The 18,935-nt window shown below is 39.0% G+C and overlaps 1 protein-coding gene across 4 annotated transcripts in view; it reads right to left on the bottom strand.

Moving 5' to 3' along the window:
• The window catches only part of LOC126334735 (vacuolar protein sorting-associated protein 18 homolog), a 259,374-nt gene that overhangs the window by 197,610 nt on the left and 42,829 nt on the right, over positions 1 to 18,935 (bottom strand). For 3 of the 4 annotated variants that reach the window (XM_049997277.1, XM_049997278.1, XM_049997276.1), the window contains exons 5-8: positions 13,853 to 13,900; positions 9,444 to 9,633; positions 9,244 to 9,365; positions 3,597 to 3,782 (exon numbers count right to left, since the gene is read on the bottom strand). In XM_049997277.1, coding sequence (XP_049853234.1) covers positions 3,597 to 3,782; positions 9,244 to 9,365; positions 9,444 to 9,633; positions 13,853 to 13,900 — 546 coding nt within the window. The remainder of the gene's footprint in view (positions 1 to 3,596; positions 3,783 to 9,243; positions 9,366 to 9,443; positions 9,634 to 13,852; positions 13,901 to 18,935) is intronic. The other variant, XM_049997279.1, reaches the window with a different exon arrangement.

Here is an 18,935-nt window from a genome sequence, read left to right as displayed (position 1 = left end):
TTCAGAAATCATCTCTTGTTTGTTTACTCAGTTCCTGGGCAAATCTTTCGGTCTTCTCATAGTGACTTTGGTGTTATTAAGAAAGAGATCAGGAAAATGGACTATGTTGTTACTTCAGAGGACTGGTAAAAAGGCCCAAGTGAAGAACCCTTTGCAAGTGCAGAGGATGACAAAGAAAGATTTTTAAGACTTACAAGCACCAACTTAAAATCTAGCTAAGAAACAGATGAGCACATCTGGACAAAAGATGAAATTGCATCAAATTTTTGTCATAAAAATTGAGGTCAGGATACCTTGAATTATCCAATTTAAAGAAAACTACTCTCCACTGTATTTTTGGAAGGAAGTTGAGATTCTTAATAAACATAATGGAAAACCTCAGAAAGAGGACACCAACAGATTTCAACATTTCAAACTCACCACAATTTATTCATACTTGTAAAATGAGGACCCCTGGTATTCTGGCAAGCAGAAAGATTGCTGCTGCAAAACACAAGGACTTGTTGTCTCTGCTTCCTTACATCCCTAAAAACCATCATGCTGACTACTACACTCTTTAACCAGACACTCATGGTGCAAACAGTGAGGAGGAAGAGTATCCAGGTGGCTGAAAGTAAGTATAAGTTTCGATGTACGAGGGTGATTTGAAAAGTTCTCAGAATCACCACGAGAGGTCAGCACTAGCGCAACGAGTTGTTCACGTGATATTCATTGGACTGTTGCCTGTAGACATGTGCCACATAAGTGTCCTTGGAACAGAGTTGTGGCGGTGACGTGGCTCTGTTGCTATTCCCATGTAGTGATTTGCAAAGATAGAAAAAAAATCGAGATTTGAGCAGTGATTAAGTACTTTGTAAAGAAAGATATGAAAGCAAAGGACTTTCATGCCGATTTCCAGAATACACTAAGGGACTCTGCCATTCATATTCAACTGTTGCCAAGTGGACAAATTTGGTTGGGAGATCTTAGATGATCTGCCCAGTGATCAGCCAAGATGTGTCACTACTCCAGAAGTCATTGCAGAAGTGCACAAAATGGTCATGAAGGATCGCCTATTGAAAGCGCTTGAAATTGCTCCCACTTGCCAGATGTCATCTGAAAGAGTATATAACATTTTAACTGAAGAATTAGAAATGAAATCATTTGCAAAATGGGGGCCACAACTCTTGACGCCGGATCAAAAACGCAGGAGAATGGACATATCAGAACAAAGTTCGGCCCGTTTTAGGAGAAACAAACAAGATTTTTGTGATGGTTTGTGACCACAGATGAGACTTGAGTGCACTACTGTACCCCATAGACAAAACAACTGTCAAAGCAAAGAAATATGCTGATTCGCCAAAGAAAGCAAAGACAATTCCTTCAAAGGGAAAAGTAATGACAACAGTGTTCTGTGATGCGAAAGGGATTCTGTTTGTAGATTATCTCCCCACTTGGCAAACAATTACTGGAGAATACTATGCTAACTTCCTGGAGAAATTGCAACAAAACATATGCAAAAAACGGTCAGGTTTAGCAAAAATGAAAGTCATTGTCTATCACGACATTGTGCACACACACACGTGCTGTTGCCATGACAAAATTACACAAACTAAGGTATGAATTGTTGCCACATCTGCCTTATTCACCTGATATGGCTCCCATCAGACTTCCATTTCTTCCCAAAACTGAAAATTTTTTTAATGGATGAAGATTCACTTCAAACAAAGAATTGATAGCTGGAGTTGACAACTATTTTGCAGGCCTGGAAAAAACTCATTTTTGAGATGGAATAAAGACACTGGAACATCGTTGGACGAAGTGCATTAATCTACAAGGAAACTACATTGAAAAATAAAGAGAGTTTCAGTGATGTAAATACTTTTTTTCTATTCTGTTCTGAGGACTTTTCAAGCCATCCTCATAGATGAATGCTTAATGTCAGTGTGATCTGGACACAAGACACTTTTAGTAAGCCTTGAATGTTACAAGAAATTCATGTTGAAGGAAATCTTAACCTAACTGCACTTCAAAACAAATGATGAAAATTGGAATGCTGTAAGAGCAACACATTTTTAATTTTTTTTTCTTTTTTTTTGTGATTTGGAGCTGATAGTTTTCAGATAAATAAGGGATATAAGTAGATCATTTTAATTCTTCTGTATATTTTGGATATAAATAATTGTTTATGAACCAAAAAAGTGACTGTTAATGTGCTCAATTTCACACAATGAATACAAAACTCAAAATATTTCAACTCCCTCACACATTCTAAAACTAAACTAAAAAGCATGACTTAAGGTAACAGGAGTATAGTTCAATAAGCACACACTAAATGAAACACCACGTGTGTAAAATCCCTACATTCAGAGATGGCATCAGCATGTGGATTAGTTAATCTAAAAACTCTGTTCTGCATGCTTTATACTTAGAAATCTCTCTCACTGTGGCAAACACATGACAGGATTGCTAGCATACTTTTCCCCTCCGTTTGTACCATTGAATAATTTTCTGGGAAAAAGCAGTTAAGGTAAAAAGTATATTTTTCTATGAAAGCAGGCAATAAAAAATTGAAAATCTTGCAACAGATTCCTCAAAGACATTGGGCTTATTATTCTCATATGTCAATAAATTTACTCCCTAATGGTGTTTTTGATTAATAATGAATGTGAAAGAATTCTGAAATTCAAATCCACAACACTAAAAGTACAAATAATTTCCATATAGACCATGCTTCATTGTCTAGGGTTCAAAACAGAGTGCCCCCGCCCCCTCTCCATCCCTCTATCTTCCCCTACCCACCACACACACATACAAAGAGAGAGATATCTAACTTCATGTTTAATCTTGCAGCAACACTTCTGCAAATAACAAGAGAAACCAATGAGTTGGTCCTCTTTATTTAAATTCAAAAGAATGTAATGAAAATTACACAAATAAAGCTAAGAGTTGAGAGTTAAAATGCTGCAGGAAATGATAGTCATCTTTATCTTCTCGAATTCACCTCCCCTCCCCCCCCCCCCCCCCTACGCCCACCCCACATGCACGCCATGCGTGCATGCATGCGCGCGCGCACGCACGCACGCACGCACGCACACACACACACACACACACACACACACACACACACACACACACACACACTCTTCTCTCTCTATTTCAAAACAAGAACTTAGTACTACTTCAGTATTCTGATGTAACTACAAGTAACCTGCCTCTCTTATGTATTTGATAATTTCAAGAGGTCTTTTGAAGTGTAAGTAAGCATCAATCAAACAAGCAAAGAATGAACTAGCAATTTATAAACAAAATGCAAGGTTCTGCTGAACATGTTGTATGAACAATTATGCAGTTGACCAGAATTCACTAGTTAAACTGCTTAATGCAAGAGCAACGGCTGCTCTCCGAGAATGTACTCCCCCACATGTATGAAGGTAAATTACCAAAATAGCTCCCACACACCAGTATCAGTATTTAACAAAGAAACAAATTTCTCAGTTCATGCAAATACAATTACAAAAGATTTATTCTTGTCTTCTCTAATCATAAAATGTAAAATCTACGTACAAAAATCCAAATTAAAGTGCAAAAAAGAAGATCATTATGAGAACCCTCACCTCACTGAAGTAGTCTTCAAATATCAATTCATGATTTAGCAAAGAAACTCCCTTCACATGGTCTGCAAAAAGCAATAATGTATGAAATTCTGTGATGACAAATGCAAGTGGAGCCCCTTCAGATGGTGCAGGGTAATGCAGCAGCTGGCTGTTGCTCAGGACAGAATCACTATTGCTAGTGTCAAGCTGTAGAGAAAAAAGGTCAACTGATAATGAACACTCACAGGACTAGAAATATTTATTACATACTAATGAATAGCCCATCAGAGACTGATGCAACATTTCTACATGAATCAGTAATACACCTGTGAGGTAAACACATAAAAACATTTTTTTTTCTATTGCCAGTATTATAAGTAACCTCATAACAATATAAAATATGGAGAATGCTGGCGAGTTTTGTGCTTCTGTACTTCAAAATTTTTTTACATCAAGGCTATATAGATATATGAACACTTTTCATCCCATAGATCCAAACAAGGAGCTCCTCATGAACAGAGAACATGTAACAGATTTATACATAAAGCAGCATCTTTACATTTAGTATCATACACGGAGTATCTAATATCATGTCTCGTTGATCCAAAACTTAAAAATTTTATCTGTACACAAATGACTCAAGTTTCTAATTCAAGATTGGCACATAATGTGTTGAGTAGATAACAACAAAATAAATACGGTGCACTGAAGAATACACTAGACATGAAAAGGTTCAGCACAAAACAACATACTTTCTCTCATTCTACAAAATACCAGTCCAAATATATCATGCAAACCATTGTATTAGTCACTTCTCCCCTATTTCAGCCACAACTGAAGTGGATGACAGATCTGCATCTGTATTCCTCTGTGCATGCCCTAATTTTGTGCATACTGTTCTTACGGTCCTTACACTAATTGTACACAGATGAGCCAAAACATTATACCATTGCCCACCATTACATTAATTGCTCTCTGGTCATATTGTGAGCAAGTGACTCAGTAAGGAAAGTATACAGGGTGTTACAAAAAGGTACAGCCAAACTTTCAGGAAACATTCCTCACACACAAAGAAAGAAAATATGTTATGTGGACATGTGTCCGGAAATGCTTACTTTCCATGTTAGAGCTCATTTTATTACTTCTCTTCAAATCACATTAATCATGGAATGGAAACACACAGCAACAGAACATACCAGTGTGACTTCAAATACTTTGTTACAGGAAATGTTCAAAATGTCCTCCGTTAGTGAGGATACACACATCCACCCTCCGTCGCATGGAATCCCTGATGCGCTGATGCAGCCCTGGATAATGGCGTATTGTATCACAGCTGTCCACAATACGAGCAAGAAGAGTCTCTACATCTGGTACCGGGGTTGTGTAGACAAGAGCTTTCAAATGCCCCCATAAATGAAAGTCAAGAGGGTTGAGGTCAGGCAAGCGTGGAGGCCATGGAATTGGTCCGCCTCTACCAATCCATCGGTCACCGAATCTGTTGTTGAGAAGCGCACGAACACTTTGACTAAAATGTGCAGGAGGTCCATCGTGCATGAACCACATGTTGTGTCGTACTTGTAAAGGCACATGTTCTAGCAGCACAGGTAGAGTATCCCGTATGAAATCATGATAACTTGCTCCATTGAGCGTAGGTGGAAGAACATGGGGCCCAACCAAGACATCACCAACAATGCCTGCCCAAATGTTCACAGAAAATCTATGTTGATGATGTGATTGCATAATTGCGTGCGGATTCTCGTCAGCCCACACATGTTGATTGAGAAAATTTACAATTTGATCATGTTGGAATGAAGCCTCATCTGTAAAGCGAACATTTGCACTGAAATGAGGATTGACACATTGTTGGATGAACCACTCACAGAAGTGTACCCGTGGAGGCCAATCAGCTGCTGATACTGCCTGCACACACTGTACATGGTACGGGAACAAATGGTTCTCCCGTAGCACTCTCCATACAGTGACGTGGTCAACGTTATCTTGTACAGCAGCAACTTCTCTGACGCTGACATTAGGGTTATCGTCAACTGCACGAAGAATTGCCTCGTCCATTGCAGGTGTTCTCATCGTTCTAGGTCTTCCCCAGTCGTGAGTCATAGGCTGGAATGCTCCGTGCTCCCTAAGACGCCAATCAATTGCTTCAAACATCTTCCCGTTGGGACACCTCCGTTCTGGAAATCTGTCTCGATACAAACATACTGTGCCACTGCTATTGCCCCGTGCTAATCCATACATCAAATGGGCATCTGCCAACTCTGCATTTGTAAACATTGCACTGTCTGCAAAACCATGCTCGTGATGAACGCTAACCTGTTGATGCTATGTACTGACGTGCTTGATGCTAGTACTGTAGAGCAATGAGTCGCATGTCAACACAAGCACCGAAGTCAACATTACCTTCCTTCAACTGGGCCAACTGGCGGTGAATCGAGGAAGTACAGTACATACTGGCAAAACTAAAATGAGCTCTAACATGGAAATTAAGTGTTTCCGGACACATGACCATATAACATCTTTTCTTTATTTGTGTGTGAGGAATGTTTCCTGAAAGTTTGGCCGTACCTTTTTGTAACACCCTGTATAACTTGAGTGGAGAAAAATGATAAATTATTTTAGCAGTGGTTCAGACCACAAAAGGAAATCCACTGACATTAGTGACTTTGACACGACAAATTGTTATAGACAATTACAGTCCAGTGGCTGGGAATGGGCATATCAACAATGTCAAAACATTGTACTGGTGTGAGCATTTATGGAAAGTGACTGAAGGATCATGAAACCACAGTAGGCAACATGATGTTGGACATCCATGCCCCATCAGAGAATGAGGAGGTCACATGTTTGCCTGTTCTCTAACACAGATGTGATGACAGAATACAATGCTGGTGCAGTGTTTCAGAGCACAATGTTCCTTGCAGCTGAACATGTAGCTCCATAGCACATGAACCTTATGTGTACCTATGTATGTTGACCCAGCAACACTAGGTTATGACTGTAGTGGGCACAGGATCATCGACGTTGCCCCATGAATCAACGGAAACATGTTGTCTGGTCAGATGTATCACATTTTCTGTTACACCATGCCAATGGTCATGTCTGGATACACTGTCATACAGGTAAATGGCTGCCCAAAACAGATGCAAGTGGAGGGTTTACTATTATCTATGGAGGATTTTCAAATGGACTACCATGGGATCTATGGTAATAACTGAAGTCATCATGACGGCTGTGGCGTATGTGAATCTTACTGCAGACCTCATTCATTCCACGATGCTTGATGTCTTTCCTGACAGCAATGTAATCTTCCAGTAGAATAACTTTCACCACAAGGCCAGAATCACATTAAAGTAGTTTCAGGAGCTTGATAGTGAACTCACACTGACGCCTAGGCCACTAAATTCATCTGATCTGATGGAACACATCTGGGATATTATCAGGTAGAATCTGTGCTTTATTGCATTCCAAAGGGGACCAACACATTATTAAGCAGATGGTCACAATGTTTTGGATTATCTGTGTACAACAGGAGCTAGCATGCATATGATGCTTTACGTAGATGTCTGACCTATATCCGTAGCAATATTGGAAATTCCTGGATGGAAAAATAAGTAAAATAAGGGAAAGGCAACCACTTATCTATAGAGGATTGGTGCACAGCACAGAGAAATGGTGATGGTGGTGGTTGTGGCAGCAGTGGTGGTGATATGAGAATGGCAACAATGAAGAAGCATAAATCATCAAGCAACCTTGGGACTAGCATCAGAGTTTAGAATGTAACCAAACTTAAAAGTTAATTGCAGGATAATGAACAGATAAAATCACCAGGAAGATCTAGGAACACAGTTCAGTTCAGTAGTTAAGTCAGACTGCTTATCCTGATGATTGTCCAAAACACTTATAACTTAACATATACAAGGGGCTTTCACCAATTTAAGATGACAATGTTATAATTTTGCTCCGCAAATTAAACAAAAATTAAGATCATTTATGAGTAAAGGAATAAAATAAATTTACTATTTGTAGAGCTGAGCCACCTCCGAAAAGTCTTCCAGGAAAACGGGTACAGCCACGGACAGGTGTCACATGCTATATCTGGTGTGACACAGAAGAAATACACCAACAGAGAACACCACCAAAGAAGAAAGCAAGAAACTTGTGTTTTTGTCTTTCTGTGGTACAGTGTTGGGAGAGATTAGTTGGCTCCTGAAGAGAGATAACATTTCATCGGTGTTCAGACCCGCAGCAAAAATCTGACTGCTCATGAGGCCTGTGAAGGACGATCTGGGACGAAGTGTACAAGATACCATGTCAGTCTGGCTGCTACTACATTGGTCAAACAGTACGTACTGTGGAGCAATGCCAGACGAAACAAGAGAGGCACTTACGGCTATGCTATCCAGAAAAATCAGCTGTGGTAGAACACGCCTTAGGAAATGGACACCGAATTCTATTCGATGAAACATCTCTCATTATGATGACGAAGGGATTTTGGGATAGTGTCATAAAAGAAGCTATTGAAATAAAATCCTCTGAAAACACCATCAAAGAGGGCAGCGGTTTGCAGCTCAGCACAGCCTGGGACCCGGCCATTGCGAGGTTAAAACAGGCGCAATGGACGCGGGATGAAAACATTACCATATATGGCAAGGAACAGAGCACAAGTGACGTCACAGCCAGCAGTGCAGCTATATAATGACACAGCCACGGTGACACAGCAGTCATTCTTACCATTTCACAATGACTGAGGAGAGCTTGGTTAAAATCTCTTGGGATTTTAACCACCTGACATGGCTGGAAGCCTGAGAAAATTTTATTAATTATTATTTGTATTTTCAACTTGTGAAATCATCATGGAATGCAACATTACTGCATTAAAAACACACAAAGATAATTTGCCAGAAAATAATTTGACACGTCTTGGTATCCAAAGTGATCATTATTTGTGCCATTGCTTCAGCTTATTAACAACATTTGCACTACTCATTAGCTTCAAGACCAGAACATAAAACCAGGAATTGCCAGACACATGGTATACGCTATGCTGCAGCCCTTACAAATACATTTTCTTAAGACTATAGGTATGTTGCTTCTTTATAATATCAGTACAACAATGCAATAATTTCTTAAAACATTCAACAGTCAGAGTCTGCTGCACTGATTTGCCATAACTGTCAGAAAAAGATACAGAATTTAAAAAAAAATCTTTACTAAAAATTGATGAGGAGCCAACGTCTGCTATGCTTTGTTTGGATATATAAATAACGCCTATGCAAATATTTTCGCCTTCTGTTATGTTGCATCAGGAATAGAATGTACAGTTTCAAAACTAAAACAAAATTAAATCTGTCTGCCTCTTAATTTTGCACTTGTACTCACATTCCTTTGTTTTCCAAATCACAAGAAAAGAAATGCAACCATGGCTGCATAAAGCTCATTATGACACCTACCTCTGCCACACTCAACCACTTTAGCTTTCACACTGATTAAAAAAAAACATACAAACATCTTTTAACTAAAGTGTTGTTCATGCTACAATATGGTCAACATAAAAAGTTTCAGAAATATTTTTCACTTATTTGCCCTTTTAATTTGATCACGCAACATAATTTCCTCATCTCTCCTGTATATGATTGTTTTTTTATTTATTTACCTGTCCATAAAATATTCCAGGCTCAGTTAGCCAAGCGATGATTTTTGGGAGTCCTTTAGGTGTCTGGTAATGAAACTCTAGTCTGGAATATTTCAAACGGCTAGGGATTTCTTGAAATCGTTCTGAAATAAATTCATGAAGTTCATCTAATAAGTAAATATCTCATACTAACCTAGAAAAAGAACATTATTCTTTATTACCTGGGTTTGATATATAGCTGCTGAATATCTGTGTGAAAAATAATTTTTCTTCAGCATTTGTCACACTGCCAATGAACTGATACAAGCGACAAGGAGTTGTCACAAGAATGAAATATGTATCTGTACTAGGTATTCGATGGAATTCCAATCCTGTTATTGGTACATTCTCTCCTTTGCCAATATCAAACACCTGTTACATGAACAATTATTTCAGTTTGCAAGATGTGATATTTGAATAATTTCATTATACTGCATTTGGCCGGAATATAAACTTAATTTAGATTGAAATTTACAGTGACAACACAGAAATTAGGACTATCACCAAACTAAGACCTAACATACATAAAAATATTTATCAGTCACTGGTTCATTGCAGAATGACTTAATTGTCTTTTGCTAACAATTGAAATAAAATAAATTGTTAGATGTCGAACAGACACAGCTCATACACACTTTCAAAACCACGAATTTAGAATTGTTACTGAAAGTTTAATATCATATTAACACAGAGTGCATCAGAAAATCTAGAAGATTTGACAGGTCTCCTGTCTCTCAACAAGTCACTGAAGAATTATGGACTTCTGCTGGAAGCATGGTTATTTTTGGACAGAGCCATGGGTTACCGTCTTACTGTAACTATATTTCTTTACATCTTAATGACTACATTCTCCTTTCCACAATTATTGTTCATATGAATTGGACACAGTCATACTACTATAAACTGCACCTGTTTTTTTAATTGACGACAGAAACAGATGTGCTATACAATGCAAGTGAAAGTTATCACCACTTGGTTTAAACTTGCTTTGTTCTAAAGGTCTCTTAAAGGTGTCATTAAAGTAAATTGAGATGTTTATCAGCAATTATAACCTATCTGATAACATGACATGTTTTCCTGGTAAACTCCAATGAATATCACATGGAGTAAATCACCATTCCAGATGCAGCCATTCTTCCTGCTGCAAAACCCGTTGCACATGAAGAAGGTCTGGGGAGTAAAACATGTGCAATAAAGTAAAGATTAGAAAACATCTGAAAAAATAATTCAAGATTCAAAATGACATAACACCAGTTTCTCTACCTTTTTATTTGTTTATTTATTTTATTTGGGATGAAGTCACTAACTCTTCGGCACCCTCCCCCTAGCGTAATCAGGGATGAACGTGCTCAACTATTGCCAACCAGACACTTAAAACATATTAAATTGCCTCCCAAAGAGGAAAACAGTACAAGAGAAATGGCAGCTTAAAAACAGGTATGTGGATCCATCTGATCACTAACAATGAATGGAAAATCCAAAAATTCTGTATTATACTAAAATGTGCCTCCTATCTGTTTGGGAAAGACTCCTTACATATAAAACTTTAAAATATGCACAACTTCCAACTCCTCAACTAAAATTGAATCTACAAGCATTGCAAACTGTTGGCTAGGATGGGAAAAAGAGCCAGGGCAGGGCTCACGTGCAATGAGAATTTCTTGAGCATCAAATTGTTATGAGTAACATTAAGACCGCTCATAGTGTGTGCTGTTATCAAACGATAATCAGTCAAGTAATGGTAATGTATCATGGGCCTCACTGCGGATAGAAGAACTTTTGCTGGCAAATCAAATTTAAGGGTTTGGAACATTCTGGTGTATTCATAAGCAATTCTGCTTTTCCCTTTCTACTATTCCATTTGTTACTGGTCATAAACAAGATTGTTTTGGTACTGTGTAAATTCAGAAACAGTATCTGCACTATTAATATATGAAAATGAAAGCTGCAGAACTGCAATACTTCAATGGAGATGGAGATAATTCTTACCGTAACATCTGCACTACAAACCTTTAGAATGTTATGCTTCATCACTTAAAGTTACACAATGTACTGAGTAACAAAACAATGAAATCCATTTATAGCAAAGAAGGAATTTTTATTTAAATTTTATACTTCTCCTCTCAGATGAATGGAAATGACAATAATAAATGTATGAAGCACTGGTATTCTTGATCATTTTCTTCTGTCAATCTACACTCAAAAAATCAGAAAGTGTAATTGTGAACTGTTCATGGCAGCTATATATTTCCACAAATGGTAGAGAGTTAAACATGGAACAAACTCACTAGCTGCTGTACTACATTCAACTTGTATTACATATTATGAAAGTATCATTTTAAGAATTTTGCATTCAAATAAAATTTCAAGAATTAAGAGTTAGCACTAAAATGCCCTTAATGTTGCAGCACAACTAGCTGCTCTATGGTGTAAGAAATCTCTCAGGAGCCTGCCCATGCAGGTCAAAATCCTGTGCAATGGCTATGTATTTTCTCATGGCTAGGATCTGGTAGATTGAGGGTGTTGGCTCAGATTTTCTGATTGTTCATGTTCAGTACCAGCCTTTCCTATACGAGGATATCTGCATACATTTTGCCACAGTTATCCGTCATGCAAGTGAATTCCCATTATCCACTGATGTCATCATGTTGAGCAACTCATTGTAAATATGGTTGTCCTGGTTGTTCCAAACTCTGGAAGAACTGCAGTCATTCAGATATGATCTGCGACTAGGGGTTAGGTCACAGTTCTGGATTAGTCTGTCCACAAGCTCATCCAGGGTGAGGGCAGAAGACTCTGGCTGATACAAAACAAGATCATATTTCCATCATCAGGCAGCATCTATTACGTTTGTGACCACAGATGATGGCCCAGGTGTGCTACACATGAACTCCAGTCCTAATGAGAGCTGTCAAATGCCAGGAATGGTGCAAGCATGGTCTGTGTTGATATGGGTGGGGTTACCTCATGGTAGGTCAACACCTGCTCCAAGAGTTGCAGTAATTGCAGCTCCAAACATTTAAAAATCAGCTGTTGTTATTGTATCTGCCAGTGCTGTTTCTAAATCTCTGTCACTGAAGGGGTCACAATGTAAACTTATTTCCTACTACACTATACATATAATACATCCTTAATATCTCATTGTCACTTTGAGGCCTTCCACATCAAATAATGTCTGACAGGATACAGTTAGTTTATCTATCCTTCAGTCCACGAAAACAGCATAAAATAATATCTCAGGAATTGTAGTTCTAGACAAGAAATATTATTCGGGAGACTCTGACACCTACTTAATTCTATAGTCAGTAATTAACAGCACTTTCAATACTGGTGCTGATTTACAGTCTATCAGGCAATGCTACTTTGTATGAGCCCAGGCAATTTTCCAAAGTTAATCAGCTGCCAGTAAGCAGCATGGATGAAATTAGCTCCAGGGGCATCAGCAAGGTGAGGCAAAAGTGGTGATGTGTAGTGGAATTATGTGATGGCAGATGCTGGTGGCACGTGGCTGGTCTGGTGCGAAAGGCTCTCTGACATGTACTGCTTCAGTTCTGTTATATGTGGGTGAAGATATAGTCCTGGAGACATTTTCAAATGATTCATCACCCCCTTTTATAATCAAGAATGCATTCTAACATGCTTGTGTCCTGTTAAAATTAGCGATAACTTTCACCTGTGACTGCTTTTGACAGCAAAGTTTTCTTAACTGGTTGTGTCAGAAGGTGTCCCAGTGGTACAAAACTCCTCTGAAAGATCCCCCCTTCCCCAAACACACACACAGAGTCAATAGGACCCTTGGTATTCCCACAATGTAAACTCAACTTAGGCAGAGCTCTGTACACTTGATACAGTGACATAGTGCAGTGACACAGTGCTTAGCACACTGAACTCTCATTCAGGAAGAGGATGGTTCAAATCTGCGTCTGGTCACCTTGATTGAAGTTTTCTGTGATTTCTCTAATTTGCTTAAGGCAAATACTAGGATGGTTCCTTTGAATAGGTACAGTCAGTTTCCCTTCCCATCCTGCATCAATCCCAAATTTTCATTTGTCACTTCAGTCTGCATATAAATATCATAGATGTTTGAGACTTCAAAAGATCTCTGGAACCACATAGTTTCATTTGATTAAAGCACCAAGGCTTGGGTGTCAGGCAGGATCCTCTATTTCATTTGATGCTGGTGTGCTATTCCAATACAGTTAGAGAGCCTCTGCAATGCTGTTTGAATTTAGGGGGAATACCAGTACGCTGGGGCATTAATATGGAATTTGGACTGAAGAAGGAAGCATACTAGCATAGTCCATGCAGTTGTGCAAAGTCACTGTGCCCACACAGTGTAGTCATTAGTTAATCTGTCTAGGGAGCAGGAGACCCAGGTTCAAATCCGAGCCTTGGTACAAATTTTCATTTATCACTTCAGTCTGCTAATATACATCATAGACATTTGAGACTTAAAATGCTCTGTGGAACTATACAAATTCGTAAATGTTTTGGAATACCTGGAAATCCTTGCAATTAAGCTAAGTAATTCAATTTTTTTAAAAAACAAATTGTGTAATAAGAACATGCACAGATCACACACACAACCTACCAGACCATCAACTTCTCTAGTTCCATACAGAGGCAGATAGCTTGGGAGCTGCGTCCAACACAAATGATGGTTAGATTAGACATTTACAAATTAATAATTTATTTTGTGTATAGTTCATGCATCATACACCTCACATGATCTCATCCAAATAATTATATTTTAGTAACTTTTTAAATTAAAGTACTTATAACTGTAGTATATACATGGGCTGTTTCAATCCAGAAACAAACCTACATGCAGAAGAGCTGGATTGAAAGCAGCCTCTTAAAAGCTTTTGTTTATGGAATGAATTATAGTTTTGCAAAGGACATAGCAAACACTTTTCCTAAATATCATAATTACCTCTCTCTTTTCTGATACAATATCATCATCTTATTGTATCTGGGAACTAACAATCAACCAGTTCTACAATGCAGCTCGTCAAGTGCAATGTCTTTATATTAAAAAAAGTAGAAAGACTTAACACAAACAAAGATTTACAAGACAATGAATGTGAATATCACACTTCGCCAGATAGAAATATATGAAACTAAAGACATTGTCACTAGTGATTAGAAATGGATTAAGACATATCCCTCAGCAGCGGCTGGAGTGAATCCAACAAGTTTTGTAATGGGTTGAAATTTTCCACACACTGTGTGGAATTGTACTGCCTAAAGCTCAGACTATTTCTATGAGGCATCTACTCATCATCTTCAAGTGCAAACACAGTTAGCTGTTGTGGCTTGCCAATTTTTATGATGAATTGCTAGAAAAGTGAAGCTGCTGACAGGTACAGCTGTAATGTTACTCCAGAGAATGTTGACATCTGGAGCCCCTTGGCAGAGAAAGCAATCGTGGACTCCCCACGTGTGGCATGGGAAAGGCAGGCACAAGTCTCGGACTCAAGAACATGTCTGTGCTCCAGATGTTAGTGCCTGGTTAATCCAGCGTGCCATCAATTTCCCATCGGTGTTACCTCACTGAAATCCTGTGTCTTTAATGGTGTAAAATGTCTGTCCAATGTATTATTTCCCACAATGCCTCAGTATCTGGTATATTCATCATATTCTTATACCTAAGCCATCTTTTATGGATCCCACCATCATTTGCACTTGAACCAGAAGATGGAAGAGAAATTCTGTTTGGTGATTCCTGAAGTCTGCTGACCCTGAAGGACCCACCACCTACATACAGCTGAAAAGCCATTCTAATGGATGTCTCCCATTCTTCTGACTCCTGGTTTAATGGGTGCATGGCTGAAATGCATTGTGATTTGGCTTATTGGAGTACCCCTTTTGGAAAAATGGAGATTGGATATGGCTAAGCTCTGCTGATGAACACACTCCATCAGATACAGCTTGGATCCTATGAATGAGTGTCTGTAATACACTATTCTGTTAAGATGGGTGATGACAGCTTACAGCTTATACATACAGGTTGATATGTATTAGTTTTCTAATCACACTGTGACCCAAGGAGTCATCCTCTTTTCAACAAAACCTTACATCCAAAAACAAGAGGTCTCCATTCTTCTCCAATTTCATGATGAAACATGTATTCAGATAGGAGTGAGTTTAAAATGTTCTAAAAATGAAGGAAGTCCAATGTGGCCTTATCACAGGCAGAACTATGGCACCATTGGCCACAGACAAATGAAATCAATGAGATAACACTGATATGGAATTGACAACGGGACAGCTAAGCCGGGCACCGAAACCTTGCCTATGCGCATATTCTGGAGTCTGTGGCTTGCAGCTGGACTTGCATGTGTTGCACATGTAGCATCTGTGGCTTGTTTCTCTAGCCGGGGATTCTGGAGTCAATGCTCCCTGAGATGATGTCTTACGTGGTCCAGCCACATTGATGTGGCCACTGCCTATGTTCACCATCAACAAGCAGTAACCATTTACAGAAAACAGTTGATGGCACTAGCAGAGGAGGGTATATAAAGCATGTTGGGTAGATACAACAAACAATGCAGTCATCACCACAATGTGGAAACGGAGCAATTTATCTGCCATCCAAAAGGACTGATCACTGGCTTTCGGGACAAGGGTAGAAGTATTACTGAAATGGCTAAGTTTGTAAACTGTTTATGTGCTGCCATGGTTAAAGTACGAGGTGCATTCAAGTTCTAAAGCCTCCGATTTTTTTTTTTCTTTCTCTGGGTGGGAAAGAGATAGAAACATGTCATTGTTTTAAAATGAGGCCGCGTTCATTGTCAATACGTCCGAGAGATGGCAGCACGGTACGGCAGATGGAATTTTACCGCCAGCGGCGAGAATGAGAACTGTTTTAAATACTTAAAATGGCGATGTTTTACTTACTTGAACAGCATGCAATCATTCATTTTCTGAATTTGCGTGGTGTGAAACCAATTGAAATTCATCGACAGTTGAAGGACACATGTGGTTATGGAGTTATGGATGTGTTGAAAGAGCGTTCGTGGGTGCGACAGTTTAATGAAGGCAGAACATCGTGTGACAACAAACCGAAACAACCTCGGGCTCACACAAGCCGGTCTGACGACATGATCGAGAAAGTGGAGAGAATTGTTTTGGGGGATCGCCGAATGACTGTTGAACAGATCGCCTCCAGAGTTGGCATTTCTGTGGGTTCTGTGCACACAATCCTGCATGATGACCTGAAAATGCAAAAAGTGTCATCCAGGTGGGTGCCACGAATGCTGACGGACGACCACCTGGCTGCCTGTGTGGCATGTTGCCAAGCAATGTTGGCGCGCAACGACAGCATGAATGGGACTTTCTTTTCGTCGGTTGTGACAATGGATGAGACGTGGATGCCATTTTTCAATCAAGAAACAAAGTTCCAGTCAGCTCAATGGAAGCACACAGATTCACCACCACCAAAAAAATTTTGGGTAACCGCCAGTGCTGAAAAAATGATGGTGTTAATGTTCTGGGACAGCGAGGGCGTAATCCTTACCCATTGCGTTCCAAAGGCCACTACGGTAACAGGTGCATCCTACGAAAATGTTTTGAAGAACAAATTCCTTCCTGCACTGCAACAAAAACGTCTGGGAAAGGGTGCGCGTGTGCTGTTTCACCAAGACAACGCACCCGCACATGGAGCTAACGTTACGCAACAGTTTCTTCATGATAACAACTTTGAAGTGGTTCCTCATGCTCCCTACTCACCTGACCTGGATCCTAGTGACTTTTGGCTTTTTCCAACAATGAAAGACACTCTCCATGGCCGCACATTTCACCAGCCGTGCTGCTATTGCCTCAGCGATTTTCCAGTGGTCAAAACAGACTCCTAAAGAAGCCTTCACCGCTGCCATGGAATCGTGGCGTCAGCGTTGTGAAAAATGTGTACATCTGCAGGGCGATTACATAGAGAAGTAACGCCAGTTTCATCGATTTCTGGTGAGTAGTTAATTAGAAAAAAAAATTGGAGGCCTTAGAACTTGAATGCACCTCGTATACTGTGCAGGGCAAAACGGCACCAAAACTGGTGCCATGGCAACTGCGGGGCAGCATGGGCCATAGATGACAGGGGGTGAAAAACAGCTGCAGAGATGTGTACAAGCAAATAGACATGCAACTGTTGAGCAGCTAAGTGCTCAGAAACCAAGTGGCTATTCAGCAAACATTGCTATTTACAGGGCCTTTGCAGCACGTGCCTGGTTCATTCACCCATGCCAACTGCTGTTCACTGGCAACAAAGAATGGAATTTGCTTAATGGGTGAGAAACATGGAGCAAAAGTTGGCAAGGACAACAGATCCCAATATCAAGGTGGTTCCAGACCACAGGTAACATGCAGTCTTCTGCTATCTGTAGACTTGCAACAAATATTTGGCTATTATCTGAAATTTGGCCTATTCAGCTACTTTTATCCTATTTGGCCGAACACTGAATATCTAAGTGCTACTGGGATGAATATCAAACATCTAGGTACTATTTGGCTCAATATCAAATACGTAAGATATTGGTTGTAGTCAAATACTGCTAAAATGAAAATATTGATTTATTTTATAATAATAATGTATTTTCCTTGTAATCATTAAAGAAATCAAAGGGATGTAATCAACTTTTGTATTATGAAAATTAACAAAAAATTAGGTATAAAAAAATAGATTTATGTAATCCACGAGCACATTTTTTAAAATAATGAATGTATATGCATTTGAATTCTCATAATTAAAAATTAGAAGTGGACGATATGGTGCAGAGAAATTAATTTTTCTGCATTTTTGGCAATAGTTTACTTGTTGTCTTCTCATATATATTCCCAGCTTCTTAATAAACACTACTTTCTGGTACCAAGAAACATTTTGTCGCAAGATTTACCAAACACAATAATTTATCTTTTCTTGCTGGTCACCATGTGTATGGATTGTCATGACATGATATGTTCTTAATCTATTTCAGTTCATTATTTTTTTTCCATTTCTTCAAAGCAATCAATAAAAGATGAGTGAATAGTCTGGCTTAGATTGTGCACTTTGGTTCTCATCCTCTTGGCCCACATAGGGGAAAGTTTGTGCTATTGTCGCTGTGTGTTTCAGAGTTCCTCTTTAGGCTATCAATCAAAATATACTGCCTTACTTTTTCTCTTTGCAGTTGACTAGTGAGAACATTCAATTTAAAGCATGGGTCTAAAGCAGTAGTAACCAAATAATTTTCACTTGTTGTGATGTCTTCAAATCATTCGTGCAACCCTTGCTGTATGACGAGCATCAATTGGCTTAATTTGGGTGTTAGTTCTGATATGCTCATTTTATCACATTATTGTAATAACATACAGAAAATTTCAGAAACACAATCAAATCCAGAATTCGAAATATTTATTTCCTCATATGGTTGTAATAATTACCAAAGCTGCTCTAAAGGCTCCCACTGTACAACAGTCAAATTGGCAATATCACAGACTGCGAGATAGAGTGAAGTAGCCACATTTTTGTTTTATCAGCCTTGCAAGCATACAATTCCACTGCATATTGATACCTTGCACCAATTCATGCTCAGGGGGATCCAAATCTTTTTGGACAGAATGCAGTTTTTCCTTTGCAGTGCCAGAACGATTAAAACGAGTTACGATCCTCCTACCTTTTACTAATATTTGAGTCACATTTG

The sequence above is a fragment of the Schistocerca gregaria genome, chromosome 2 (genome assembly GCF_023897955.1).
Source record: "Schistocerca gregaria isolate iqSchGreg1 chromosome 2, iqSchGreg1.2, whole genome shotgun sequence".
Classification (NCBI taxonomy): domain Eukaryota; kingdom Metazoa; phylum Arthropoda; class Insecta; order Orthoptera; family Acrididae; genus Schistocerca; species Schistocerca gregaria.
This window is presented reverse-complemented; position numbering and strand designations above follow the sequence as displayed.